At 46.2% G+C, this 15,143-nt stretch overlaps 1 protein-coding gene across 10 annotated transcripts in view; it reads left to right on the forward strand.

Annotated features, from left to right (window-relative positions):
* Window positions 1–15,143, forward strand: part of FAM169A (family with sequence similarity 169 member A) — a 65,696-nt gene that overhangs the window by 30,105 nt on the left and 20,448 nt on the right. For all 10 annotated transcript variants that reach the window (XM_038403613.2, XM_038403620.1, XM_038403616.2 and 7 more), the window contains one exon: window positions 13,332–13,503. In XM_038403613.2, coding sequence (XP_038259541.1) covers window positions 13,332–13,503 — 172 coding nt within the window. The remainder of the gene's footprint in view (window positions 1–13,331; window positions 13,504–15,143) is intronic.

The raw sequence follows: 15,143 nt of genomic DNA on the forward strand, positions 1-15,143 counted from the left end.
AGGGTGCACAGGCACTAAGAACTTAGGCCTGAGTAAATATTCTTGACAGGAGAAGGAGGTGTGCAAGTTTATGTATCTCAAGGGTAGGCAACCTATGGCACGCATGCCAGAGGCGGCACGTGAGCTGATTTTCAGTGGCACTCACACTGCCTGGGTCCTGGCCACTAGTCCCAGGCGCTCTGCTGCTGGCCCGGGGTACTGGCCCCCCCGCCAGCTGTGGTTCTGTCCGCCGGCCCCGCTCAGCCCGCTGTTGGCTCTGCATCATGGTCACCAGTCCCAGGAGCTCCGCTGCTTGCTTGGGGTACTGGCTGCTGGCCCCCTGCCAGCCGGGGTTCCATCCGCCGGCCCTGCTCAGCCCACTGCTGGCCCTGGGTCCCGGTCACCGGTCTGGGGAGTTCTGCTGCTGGCCTGGGGTCCTGGCTGCCGGCCTGGGGCTCTGCAGCTGCCCCCACTGGCCCTAGCCTGGGGCTCTGAGGGATGCAGACAGGGGCAAGAGAGAGTGCAGCTCAGCACCCCCACCTTAAAAATTGTTCCAGCGCCACTGTGCTGGGATATTTTTAAGTCCTGATTTGCTGCTTACTTCACTCTCACGCCACGTGGAACAGTGCACTGCATTTGATGTGGAGATTAGAGTGTACATGCAAGAACTGGAATCAATTTTCTGGCAGATTTCAATATTTCCAGCAATTTGGCCCAATGCTTGCTTTTCTAATTAAACCTGAAAAGTTCAACGAAAGCAACTTGGATTTGTTTGTATTTCAGTGGATGGGTGTTGAAGATTTTGAAATGCAGCTCATTCAATTAAAAAGCTCAGAATTGTGGGCATCAAAGTTTGGAAATCTGCGGAGTGCACTTAAAGCTACCGAGAGAGATCATGGGGCCTCTATTCTGACCTGCTGGACATCCCTGCCAGTGAAATTTAACTGTTTGAAGAAAATTGCGTTTGCAATGCTTTCAGCATTTGGATCTACATACCTGTGTGAACAGGTATTTTCACACATGAAATCTGTCCTCTGTCCCTCTCCGAGCCTATTAACAACTAATCACTCAGAAGCCTGTGTGCAGCTTAAAGTATCCAAATGCATGCCAGACATTGGAAAATTTAGCAAGGAAAAGCAATGATCACACTGAACTGTTAAAAAGAACAAGGAGTACTTGTGGCATCTTAGAGACAAACAAATTTATCCTTAGTCTCTAAGGTACCACAAGTACTCCTCGTTCTTTTTGCTGATACAGACTAACACAGCTGTCACTAAACTGATAAGATCTGCATTTATTTAATTTTAAATGAAGCTTCTTAAACATTTTAAAAACATTATTTACTTTACATACAACAATAGTTTTGTTATATATTATAGACTTATAGAAAGACTTTCTAAAAACGTTAATGTATTACTGGCGTGCGGAACCTTAAATTAGAGTGAATAAATGAAGACTCGGCATACCACTTCTGAAAGGATGCCGACCCCTGATATATCTGATGGTGAAGGCTTGGGATAAACAGCTCCTGGTGCTCCCATCCACTTCTAAAGCCGATATGATAACGGTAGTGATGTGGCCCTGGTGGGAGCTGACCACCCTGGTGACCAGGGAAGCTCAAGTTCTGAAGGCTCTGCCAATGGACTTTCCTCGTACCCCAGGGCGATCAGAAACCTACGTCACTCCAGAGACATCTTTGCTCTTCCCTATCTGCATTCTTCCTTCCTATCCGGACTGTCTCTATTCCAGGACATTCATATACTAAGGAAAAGACTACCCCAATGAGGCAGAGTGTTCGCCCATCCCATCTTTCTGCCTTGAGGTGCACCCATTGGTACTGTCAGTTATTACAGATACAAGGAATCAGTCTCTCTTCAGATGAATCTGAGGCCCCACAGGAGTCTCTGCAGCACTGGGCAGAGGTGGCACAAGATAGGAGTTCCAGAAGATTGGGGTTCTGGCCTCTGACCAGATCTGACTGGTCAAGAGAATGGTGGTACCCTATGCCATTGGGTCCTCCTTTGCTAATTGATCCATCCTACTGGCTATATTGGGGAGCATCAGACTCCTACCCTAGACACCCGGGATCATCATAGGAGTCCTGTTTGCCATCGCTCAGACACCCAGAACTGGTCCCATTGGAATGTTCGGAAGGGGAAGGTGAGCCAGATCCACAGAGTCCAATGGTACTGGGAGCAATCTCATCATCTTCACTGATTGAAGCAGTTACTCCATCTCCACCAGACCACTTGAAACAGTATCAAGACCTCATGCAGAGCTACAGATTCAGCTCGAGGAAGTCCAGGAGCCTCAGCATAGTTTACAAGACATTCTGCAGCTTTCTGGTCCCAGTTGAGTGGCCCACCCCAACAAGGCCATCATGGACTGGCAGAGATGATTTGGCGCACACCTGCTTCTTGTGCCCCTACCACTCAGAGGGAAGTGTTCCGTCCAAGGGGGGAGAGGTGTTTTTTTTTTTTCCCTTCACCCACAGCCTAACTCTTTAGTGGTGCGGGAGGCTGCAGCACCCAAGCAACAGCACCCAAAGGCTACTCCTTAAGGGACACAAGCCACTCAACCTTCTAGGGAGAAAGGTCTTCTCTTCCACTTCTCTCTGGTTCAGGATCTCAAATTATTAGGCCATCTTAGTCAAATATGATTTTACTACAGATTTCTGAAGGAGATTCTCAAATCCTGTACACCATTGGTGAAGTTCGCACCTCAATGGAATATCAGTTTTGTTCCGTCATCTCTCACTAACCTGCCCCTCCTTGGAGCCTCTAGCCACATGCTCTGTGGCCCATCTGTCCTTGAAGGTGGCCTTTCTAATAACCATAATGTCCGCCAGAAGAGTCGGTGAGCTGAGTGTGTTCGTGGTGGACCTACCATATACTACTGCCTTCTATAAAGAAAAGGTCTCTCGAAAGATGGATTAACTTCACTAACAGGAGGTTCTCTCCCATCGAATTAGAGCGTCTTCATTAAAGTTCTACAGTGGAGCAGCTGTGCCGATGCAGCATTTTTAAGTGTGGACTTGCCCTTAGTCCTTGATACCACTGTCTCTCTCTTTTGACACTGGTGTCTCTAGTAAGGATTTTATCTGCTGAGTATCCACTGGAATTTCAGATTTAATCTGCTCTAAATTACCCAGCAGTTCGTCTTTTCAAAATGATATCATAGTTTGATAGGTTACTCCCAAGATATTTATCTGGCAAAGTGATCCTTTTGGTGATTAGTATTTCCTTTATGTCCAAATCTTCAGGCCACTGAGCAGCAGCATCTGGCTCAAATATTGCTATTAAACTTTCAGTATCTAGGCTTGCATGAGCCCAATATGTTACATTAGTGATTACATCCCTTCTCCCCATTTTAGCCATGTACAGATTGTCTGAACTGTTTCTGATGAAGTTCACAAGAGCTTCCACTTTTGCCATGCCAACATGAGACAAATTCCCAGGTCATATGTCAATTCCCAGGTCATATGCTGGTGCCTCATTAACTGCAGGGGAACTGCAGCATTGGCATTTGATTGTCTCCTCAATAACATTGTAGCCCCTGATGAAGTTCTCTAATTTGTGTGGACTGACCAGCACAGGAACAGTTAAGATGTCATCATCCTTGCTTAATTGGAAGTGGAGTTCATCCTTTGTAAGGGATTTGAGTTCCATTGGTAGCTTTAAAATCAAGCCCATCTTCTATTTCCAATAACTCTTCAAGCTTGAGGTTTGTCTCTGGGAGATGATCTCAAGTCAGTGAGTAGAAGACAATGCATACCTGTGTTCCAGTATACTTTTATTGAAGAAACATCAAACCATACATCTCTTTCCAACTAAATTAGCTACTCTGGTTTGCTGCTTGGGTGTTAGATAACAAAGGTAGACCGCCTGCTCCCATGTTGTGTCAGCTTTGTCTCTGCTCTCTTGTGATTTTTCTGCATGACATCCTGACTGGTAGTGTTCTTTACTCCTACATCTGTAAAAGCGGCCACAGGTACTGCCTGTGCCAGATTGCCTGCAGCTAGCACATTCTCTTCTCTGAGATTGCTTGTCTGCTTATACCGTTCGTTGTATGCAGGGTTGTTGTAGCTGGGTCGGTCCCAGGATATTTATTAGAGAGACAATGTGGGTGAGGTAATATCTCTTATTGGACCAACTTCTGTGTGAGAGAGAATCAAGCTTTTGAGCTGTGTGAGCGGAAAGTTTGTCTCTCTCAGCAACAGCAGTTGGGTCTAAGGAAAGATTATCTCACACCCCTACCCCAATGACATTATCGGTTATTTTGTCCCACTCCTGGGCAGGTTACTTTAATATGTTAATTTTGGCTTTCACACCTTTGATTTAATCAATATTAGCCTAAAGTTCCTTTTTCTGATTTGTAAATGGGTCATGTTTGGAGACTCCTTGTCCCCAAGGAGGAGGTGCTACTTTACTCTGTGACTGGTGGTCTGTGTAGGGTGATTGCACAGAATTACATGCTACTGCCGTAGTACATGCTCCTGTGCTGTTTCTCTACCTCATCAGTGTTTTCTCTGCCTTGCAGCAGTGTGCAGCTTCTCAAACAAGGTCTCATCTGCAGCCTGATTATTTTTTAAATAAGGCTGCATCACAATCCAAATGGTGACATTCTGCAATCCTGTCAGGGATTGACAGGGATTGTCTGAATAGAGAAACTTGTGTTGTATAAGAATAAGGTGATATCTTAGGTCAGAGTCAGATTCTTGTGAAGCAAACTATATTTCCTGTCTCAAATCAAGTGCTCGGACTAGAAAATACTGAGATCTCTTCGGCATCGGCCTGAAATTGTGGAAAAGCAGCACCACTTGCCCCATAACCTCAGCCATGCAGAACACAGTGCCATCCACAGTCTCAGAAACAACTCTGACATCATGATCAAAAAGGCTGACTAAGGAGGTGCTGTCGTCATCCTGAATAGGTCAGAATATGAACTAGAGTCTGCTAGGCAGCTCTCCAACACCACATTCTGCAAGGCATTACCCTCTGATCCCACTGAGGGTTACCAAAAGAAACTACACCATCTACTCAAGAAACTCCCTGAAAAAAGCACAAGAGTAAATCCGCACAGACACACGCCTAGAACCTTGAGCAGGGGTATTCTATCTGCTACCCAAGATCCATAAACCTGGAAATCCTGGATGCCCCATCATCTCAGGCATTGGCACCTTGACAACAGGATTGTCTGGCTATGGAGACTCCCTCCTCGGGCCCTATGCTACCAGCAGTCCTAGCTATGTTAGAGACACCACTGACTTCCTGAGGAAACTACAATCCATCGGTGATCTTCCTGAAAACACCATCCTAGCCACTATGGATGTAGAAGCACTCTACACCAACATTCCACACAAAGATGGACTACAAGCCATCAAGAACAGTATCACCGATAATGTCACAGCAAACCTGGTTGCTGAACTTTGTGACTTTGTCCTTACCCATAACTATTTCACATTTGGGGACAACATATACCTTCAAATCAGCGGCACTGCTATGGGTACATGCATGGCCCCACAGTATGCCAACATTTTTACGGCTGACTTAGAACAACGCTTCCTCAACTCTCGTCCCCTAATGCCCCTACTCTACTTGCGCTACATTGATGACATCTTCATCATCTGGACCCATGGAAAAGAAGCTCTTGAGGAATCCCACCATGATTTCAACAATTTCCATCCCACCATCAACCTCAGCCTGGACCAGTCCACACAAGAGATCCACTTCCTGGACACTACGGTGCTAATAAGCGATGGTCACAAACTCCACCCTATACCGGAAACCTACTGAGTGCTATACTTACCTATATGCCTCCAGCTTTCATGCAGACCACGCCACATGATCCATTGTCTACAGCCAAGCTCTACGATACAACCACATTTGCTCCAACCCCTCAAACAGAGACAAACACTTACAAGATCTCTATCAAGCGTTCTTACAACTACAATACCCACCTGCTGAAGTGAAAAAACAGATTGACAGAGCCAGAAGAGTACCCAGAAGTTACCTACTACAGGACAGGACCAACAAAGAAAATAACAGAACACCACTAGCCGTCACCTTCAGCCCCCAACTAAAACCTCTCGAGTGCATCATCAAGGATCTACAACCTATCTTGAAGGATGACCCATCACTCTCACAGATCTTGGGAGACAGTACAGTCCCCCAACCTGAAGCAAATACCAGCAACCACACAACAAAAACACAAACCCAGAAACCTATCCTTGCAAAAAGGCCGTTGCCAACTGTGTCCACACATCTATTCAGGGGACACCATCATAGGGCCTAATCGCATCAGCCACACTATCAGAGGCTCATTCACCTGCACATCTACCAATGTGATATGTCATCATGTGCCAGCAATGCCCCTCTGACATGTACATTGTCCAAACCGGACAGTCTCGACGTAAAAGAATAAATGGACACAAATCAGACGTCAAGAACTATAACATTCAAAACCAGTCTGAGAACACTTCAGTCTCTCTGGTCACTCGATTACAGACCTAAAAGTGGCAATTCTTCAACAAAAATAGTCAAAAAAAGACTCCAACAAGAGACTGCTGAATTGGAATTAATTTGCAAACTGGACACCATTAACTTAGGTTTGAATAAAGCCTGGGAGTGGATGGGTCATTACACAAAGTAAAACTATTTCCCATGTTCTTTCTCCCCCCACCCAACCCCCACTGTTCCTCAGACATTCGTGTCAACTGCTGGAAATGGCCCACCTTGATTATCACTACAAAAGATTCTCCCCCCCCCCACTTACTGCTGGTAATAGCTCATCTTACCTGATCACTTTTGTTACAGTGTGTATGATAACACCCATTGTTTCATATTCTCTGTGTATATAAAATCCCCCTACTGTATTTTCCACTTCATGCTGTAGCTCACGAAAACTTATGCTCAAATAAATTTGTTAGTCACTAAGGTGCCACAAGTACTCCTTTTCTTTTTAGGTAAAGCTCAGTTGCACCTTTTTTCTGGTAATAGGATTTTAAGATACACCTCCATTTTGGGAGGCTCAGATTAGCTGAGGCTCAATCCTGGTCAAACTGCCCTGATTACAGCTTTTGTGATCTTTGCGTCACTGTACCCCCTTTTGAATCCCACTTTCCATTTAATAAACCAGACTAGTTAGGTTTAAACCTGCCCTTTTGGTGGGAGTTCCCACTCTGTCCTGTTGTTTTAAAGTCTTTTTTTAAAATTGGGTCTGTTTTCTGAGTTGGGAGTGACAGATTTTCCATAGAGGTTTGGCTTTTAATTTTTCACACAGCTTGAAATACAGTTTCAGAAATATCTTCATTTTTTAGCATACTGGTTCTGAACTCTCTCTAGTTCAAATGTTCCAGTTTGCTTCTTTGCTATAGCAATGAGATATAAAAGCTTATCTTTTAATCCCAGCAGTGTATACAATCCTGGATCTTTCAACTCTTCCTGTGCATTTAAATAGCTTCTTATAGATTTGATTAAAGCAAAATTAGGGTGACTGTATTTCCCAAAGTGAAAAGGGGATATGGCTTGAGGCTAGCCTGAGTCCTTCCTGTCCCCACCCCCAAAGCCACTCGCCTGAGCCCCCCTACCTGCATAGGGCTGATGTCAGCATTGCAGCTCACCTGAGACCTGCCTGACCCCTGTGCAAGGTTGGGGCTGGTATCACTGCTTGCCCCCTTGCATGTTCCTCTGCACCCCACTTTTTTTGAAAAAACTGGGCATTTGTCCCATTTGCTCTTAAGATTAATTAAGAGCAAAAAAATTTTTGCCAAAAAAATTGGGACGATCTGGACAGACCTTAAAAAAGGGTGTGTGCTGGCCAAAATGGGAACTATGGTTACCCTAAGCAAAATTTTTTTTTGCTGCATTTTCACAGTAAATTGTCCCAGAAATGCTCAAAGAGTCACAAACTTCTTTTAAATGCTCATCCTTTGGCTGGTATAAAAGTCTACCTCCCTGTGAAGGTCCTCTAATTCTTTGCCAGCCATAATGCTCGCAAACAATTAAATCTTCCCTGGCAGCTTTTTCTGGAATAGTCTACAGCAGTTTCCAGTAGGTTCATCTCTCAGGCCTGGTCTATTCTACGAGTTTGTCGAATTTAGGAGTGTTAAATCGAATTAACCCTACACCCGTCCACACAATGAAGCCATTTTTGTCAACATAAAGGGCTCTTAAAATCGATTTCTGTACTCCTCCCCAACGAGGGGATTAGCGCTGAAATTGATATCGCCGTTCCAAATTAGGGTAGTGTGGATGCAATTTGATGGTATTGGCCTCCGGGAGCTAACCTACAGTGCACCATTGTGACCACTCTGGACAGCGCTCTGAACTCTGGACAGCGCTCTGAACTCTGATGCATTGGCCAGGTGTACAGGAAAAGCCCCGGGAACTTTTGAATCTCATTTCCTGTTTTGGCCAGGCGAGCTCATCAGCACAGGTGACCATGCAGAGCTCATCAGCACAGGTAACCTTGCAGTCCCAGAATCGAAAAAGAGCTCCAGCATGGACCAAATGGGAGGTACTGGATCTGATCGCTGTATGGGGAGACGAATTCATACTATCAAAACTATGTTCCAAAAGACGAAATGCCAAAACATTTCAAAAAATCTCCAAGGCCATGAGGGACAGAGGCTACAGCAGGGACGCAACACTGTGCTGCGTGACACTTAAGGAGCTCAGACAAGCATACCAGAAAACCCAAGAATCAAATGCATGCTCGGGGACAGAGCCCCAGACATGCCATTTCTATGCTGAGCTGCATGCAATTCTAGGGGGGCCCACCACTCTACCCCACCCCTGTCTGTGGACTCTGACGATGGGCAGTAGCGTAGCTGGGGGGGGGGGAGTGGGGCAGCGGCTGCTCTCCCACCGAGCAGAAGTGGCACCTTTTTAATTTTTTGGTGCCATTTTAATTTTTACTCACCTGGCAGTACTCCAGGTCTTCAGCGGCGGGGCAGGCAGCGCTCCGGGTTTTCGACGGCACTTCAGCGTTGGGTCATTCACTCGCTCCGGTCTTTGGCGGCATTTCGACGGTGGGGGGGGTCCAAGCGGGTAGTGCCTTTTTTTTTTTATATTTCTGCTCCCCCCATTTTCTCCACCTGGCTATGTCACTGATGATGGGGTACTCTCCACCATGCCTGAGGATTTTGAGGACAGAGAAGATGAGGAGGATGAGCTTGAGAAGAGCACACAGCACACCGTTCTTCCCGACAGCCAGGATCTTTTTATCACCCTCCCAAACCAACCAAGCTGGAGAAAGGACCTCTGGTGAGTGTACCTTTTTAAACATAATACATGTTTTAAAAGCATGCGTTTTTTAATGATTAATTTGCCTTGAGGACTTGGGATGCATTTGTGGCCAGTACAGCTACTGGAAAAGTCTGTTAATGTGTCTGGGGATGGAGTGGAAATCCTCCAGGGACATCTCCATGAAGCTCTCCTGGAGGTACTCTAAAAGCCTTTGCAGAAGGTTTCTGGGGAGAACAGCCTTATTCCGTCCTCCATGGTAGGACACTTTACCACGCCATGCTAGTAGCATGTAATCTGATATCATTACATGACAAAGCCTGGCAGCATATGGTCCCGGTGTTTGCTGGCATTCCAGCAACGTCCGTTCTTTATCTCTGTGTTATCCTCAGGAGAGTGATATCATTCATGGTAACCTGGTTGAAATAGGGGAATTTGATTAAGGGGACATTCAGAGGTGGCCAGTCTTACTAGGCTGTTTGCCTGTGGTTGAAAAGAAATCCTCCCTGCAGTTAGCCAAGTGGTAGTGGGGGGGAGGGGCGCCATTGGTGCTGAGCTGTTTGCATTTGGCTAGCAGTGATCTTTCCTGATACCAGCCATGTGGTGGGGGGGAGGGGTAAAGCGATCATCCCAGAGAATTGGATTGGGGGAGTTAGTTTGGTTTCTGCTGCTTCATGAAAACTGCAGAACTAAATTGTCAACTCAACGGGCTTTGCTTGGTATGGGAAAGGGGGGCACTGCTGTTATGAAGGTTGCAGAAGCCGAAAGACTGTGGCTTACCATGGCCGCCTGCAAGCTGAATTCTGTCGCCTGGCACTGCGTGTGTGATCTCTAACACCAAAGCCGCAGGCACTCAATATAAGATGCAAAATGCGACCTTGTACCGAAATCACATGTGCTATGTAATGTGAATAGTGTTCACTGTGAAAGAGTATAGCCATTGTTCTGTAAAATGTGTCTTTTTAAATACTTCACTCCTTTTTTTTCCTCCCGCAGCTGCAAATGTTTCAAGCTTCCCTCCTCCGTCCCAAAGGCTATCTCAGATAAGGCGGTGGAAAAAAAAGACACACGTGTGATGAAATGTTCTCTGAGCTCATGCAGCTGTCCGGCACTGACAGAGCTTAGAATGTGTGGAGGGACAGAGTAGCACAGTACAGGAAAGCGGCCAATGAACGTGAGGACAGGAGGGATGATAGAGATGAGAGGTGGCGGCAGGAAGATTAGAGGAGGAAGGATGCAATGCTGGGGCTACTGTGGGATCAAACGGACATGCTCCGGCGTCTGGTGGAGGTTTATGAACGGCAGCAGGATCACAGACTCCACTGCAGTCCCTGTTTAACTGCCTTTCCTCCTCCCCAAGTTCCATAGCCTCCTCACCCAGACACCCAAGAATGTGGGGGCGGGGGAGGCTCTGGGCACCCAACCACTCCACCCCAGTGTACAGCCCAAGGAACAGAAGGCTGTCATTCATCAGGTTTTGAAGTGACCTTTTCCTTCCCTCCTCCCACACTCCACGGGCTACCTTGTGAGTTATCTCCCTATTTTTATAATCAATTAATAAAGAATATATAGTTTAAATGATAGTGACTTTATTTCCTTTGCAGGCAAGCTGTGATCGAAGGGGGGAGGGCGGGTGGCTTACTGGGAATTAGAGACAATCAAGGTGGCAGGTTTTCATCAAGGAGAAACAAACAGAAGTGTCACACGGTACCCTGGCCAGTCATGAAACTGGTTTTCAAAGCTTCTTTGATGCACAGGCTTCCTGTTGTGCTCTTCTAATTGCCCTGGTGTCTGACTGTGCGTATTCAGCGGCCAGGTGATTTGCCTCAACCTCCCATCCCGCCATAAACGTCTCCCCCTTACTCTCACAGATCTTGTGGAGCACACAGCAAGCAGCAATAACAATGGAAATATTGGTTTTGCTGAGGGCTGAGTGAGTCAGTAAACTGCGCCAGCGACCCTTTAAACATCCAAATGCACACACTGCCACAATTCTGCACTTGCTTACCCTATAGTTGAACAGCTCCTTACTACTGTCCAGGGAACCTTTGTATGGCTTCATGAGCCATGGCATTAAGGGGTAGGTTGGGTCCCCAAGGATAACTATAGGCATTTCAACATCCCCAACAGTTATTTTCTGGTCTGGGAAGTAAATCCCTTCCTGCAGCCATTTAAACAGACCAGAGTTCCTGAAGATGTGAGTGTCATGAACCTTTCCCGGCCATCCCACGTTGATATTGGTGAAATGTCCCTTGGGATCTACCAGTGCTTGCAGCACCATTGAAAAATATCCCTTGCGGTTTATGTACTGGCTGCCCTGGTGATCTGGTCCCAAGATAGGGGTATGCGTTCCATCTATAGCCCCACCACAGTTAGGGAATCCCATTGCAGCAAAGCCATCTATTATGACCTGCACATTTCCCAGAGTCACTACATTTGATAGCAGCAGCTCCATGATTCCATTGGCTACTTGCATCACAGCAACCCTCACAGTAGATTTGCCCACTCCAAACTGATTACTGACTGACCGGTAGCTGTCTGGTGTTGCAAGCTTCCACAGGGCTATTGCCACTGCCTTCTCAACTGTGAGGGCTGCTCATCTTGGTATTCTTGCACTTCAGGGCAGGGGAAAGCAAGTCAAAGTTCCATGGAAGTGCCCTTATGCATGCGAAAGTTTCGCAGCCACTGGGAATCGTCCCAAACCTGCAACGCTATGCGGTCCCACCATTCTGTGCTTGTTTCCCAGGCCCAGAATCGGCGTTCCACGGCATGAGCCTGCCCCATTAACACCATGATCTCCAAATTGCAGGGACTGCGATTTTATAGAGAAACCTGTGTCCATGTCTTCATCACTCTCATCATTGCGCTGCCGTTGCCTCCTTGCCTGGTTTTTCAGGTTCTGGTTCTGCATAAACTGCACAAGGTGTTTACAATGGCCATAACTACTGTGGTGAGCTGAACGGGATCCATGCTTGCTGTGCTATGGTGTCTGCTCGGGCAATCCAGGGAAAAGGGCACAAAATGATTGTCTGCCATTGCTTTCACAGAGGGAGGGTTGACTGACAACATTTACCCATAACCACCTGCAACAAATTTTTGGCCCCATCAGGCATTGGGAGCTCAGCCCAGAATTCCAATGGGCAGCGGGGACTGTGGGAATTGTGGAATTAGCTATCCACAGTGCACCGCTCGGAATGTCGACGCTTGCCACGGTACTGTGGACGCACACTGCCGAATTAATGTGCTTAGTGTGGACGCATGCACTCTACTTTATATGATCTGTTCCCAAAAATCGACTTCTGTAAAATCGGAGTAATTTCATAGTGTAGACAAGGCCTCAAAGAGGTCAGATCATTGCATTCAGCTTCTCCTGTCTGTGCTGGTTAAGTATTACATTCAGAGACTGTTCCAAACTGGAGTTTAATGAAACTTAGTTAAAAAACAAAGAAACATAGCTTGCAGAAGCCCCATTGCTGCTCAGTCCTTTTAGTGCACACACAACTTTACTACTGCAACCAGTGCTATCCCCTTTGACTCCTTCAGCAGACCTTCAGTCCTTAATGGGAGAGAGGCAGGGCACAGGTAAATCTAACTCTGACATTTCTGTGTGAGTGCGATACCTCTACATCCAATAATGATGGAGAAGTATGTTATGCGGGCCTTCCCAGAAGATCTGAGCACATGTTCTTTGTAGCACTCCAAACTCCAGCTAGCCTGGGAAGACTTAGACTAATTGACACGGTGCTGTTGTATTTGGCGAATGTTTCTTAAAATCCCAAAATACTGTGTTCATTTAAATTTTAAAAAACAAAAATAAAGCCTTTAAGTCATCAGAACATGTTTTTAATATTAAAGGTGTGCAGTGCATTTTATCTAATTTCTGATTTTATACACTGTCACCATGGCATCTGAGCTCTCTTCACCCCTCAAAAAACATTAGGCCTGATCTTTCAGAAGTGCTGATCATTCGCAGCTCCTGCTGACATCAGCTGGAGTTGTGGATAGTCAGCACCTCGGAAAATAAGCCCCCTAACATCTAAGCTTCAACTAAATTGATGTTTGCCTTTTAACTGTTGCATATTTAAATGTACTTGTGTGTTTCCATAGGTGAAGACTCTTGGAGAGAGGGTGGTTCTGTATGTTCTGAATCGAATTATTTATCGCAAACAAGAAATAGAGCGAAATGAGATCCCCTTCCTCTGTCACAGCAGCAATGACTATGCTAAGATTCTGTGGAAAAAAGGAGAGGCCATTGGGTTCTATTCTGTTAAACCTGCAGGTAAAAATTTTTTTTTTTTTTTAAATAAAGCAATGGAAAACCAAAACTCCTTTATCAGAACTTTTAAGGTGCACTAATGTGTGTGATTGAGACATCAACCTTTTCTTGAATTCTTAGAGCAGGCAAGGTTTTGGGTAAAGTTTTCAAAAGTGACTTTAGACTCTGAAGTCACTTATGTGTGTGGTTTTTTTTTAAATTTTGCCCATAGTCTTTTTAGTAGCCATTATGGGTACTGCACTATGCCCAGGACTCCAGGCTTCAAAATTTTTGCTTCCTGCACACAATCCTTCTCAGTTAGCAATGACCACTGTGATAGGGTCGGGCCAGATGGCTATAGGAGAGTAATAGAAGGCAGATCTATTAGCCCCAGGCTAAGTAGGTCCCTTTCCCCGGGTAAGGTAACAGGGAAGGTTCCAGAACAATCAGGAATCTTCTGGAGACAATTAAGACAGGCTGATTAGAACACCTGCAGCCAATCAAGAAGAATAGAATCAATTAAGGCAAGCTAGTCAGGGCATCTGGGTTTTAAAAAGGAGCTCACTTCAGTTTGTGGTGTGCGTGTGAGAAGCTGGGAGCAAGAGGCACGAGGAGCTGAGAGTGACTTGGACTGTTGGAGGACTGAGGTGTACAAGCATTATCAGACACCAGGAGGAAGTTCCTATGGTGAGGATAAAGAAGGTGTTGGGAGGAGGCCATGGGGAAGTAGCCCAGGGAGTTGTAGCTGTCACACAGCTGTTCCAGGAGGCACTCTAGACAGCTGCATTCCACAGGGCCCAGGTTCCCCCCAAATCCTCCCAACTCCTGGTCAGACACAGGAGGAGTTGACCTGAACTGTGGGTTCAGAAAAATAGCCAAGCTGAAGGCTGCAGAGAAGCTCCCAGGCGAGCAAATCTGCCAATAAGCGCAAGACCCACCAAGGTAGAGCAGGAACTTTGTCACACCAACACTGCCTGTAGAGCCACGGCGAAACCCATATTGTGGAAAGGTGCAGTATCTGCTGCTTGTTCCCCAAGAAGGGTGAGAACTTCATCTTAAGAAGTACCTAATGGAAAAAGCCTTGAGGCTGCAGTTGTACCTAGGCCAGGTGACAACTCCCATACTTCAGCCTGACTTAAGGTGTGTGTCTCATGCCACTGGGGCCAACTCAGGAGCGAGGGAGTCTACCCCCACAGATCTCTTGGTGACATCTTGTCAGGAGGACAGAGCGTTTTCATAAATAAATATAAGAGTAAATTCTCCAAATCCACTTAGAAGTTGAATAGAGCCCTGCCTACATTGAGCAAGTCTTCTAGCTCAATCCAAGAGAATTTAGAATGTCCTAAGTTTTAGGGGCATGACAAGAAAGCTCACAAGTCTAGGGCTCTGTCGGTACCAGACCACAATTTGGCTACAGTAGTGTCTCCAGTATCATCCATTGTCGGTTGGTCTGGAAGCGTGGCTTCGAACAGCGTGCTCACCAAATCAACATCCATGAACACAGTAGTAACTTCCCACCAAATTAATAGCATTTCTGCTGTGGTGGAAGACTCCATGCCAAGAATGCATAGGCATGCCATTCCTTTCCTCCTTGCTGGATAGGATGATCATTACACATACCTCCTTGTTAGATTAGGTAGCTCATATTGGCAACCACACAGCAC

This window comes from Dermochelys coriacea, chromosome 5 (assembly GCF_009764565.3).
Source record: "Dermochelys coriacea isolate rDerCor1 chromosome 5, rDerCor1.pri.v4, whole genome shotgun sequence".
NCBI lineage: Eukaryota > Metazoa > Chordata > Testudines > Dermochelyidae > Dermochelys > Dermochelys coriacea.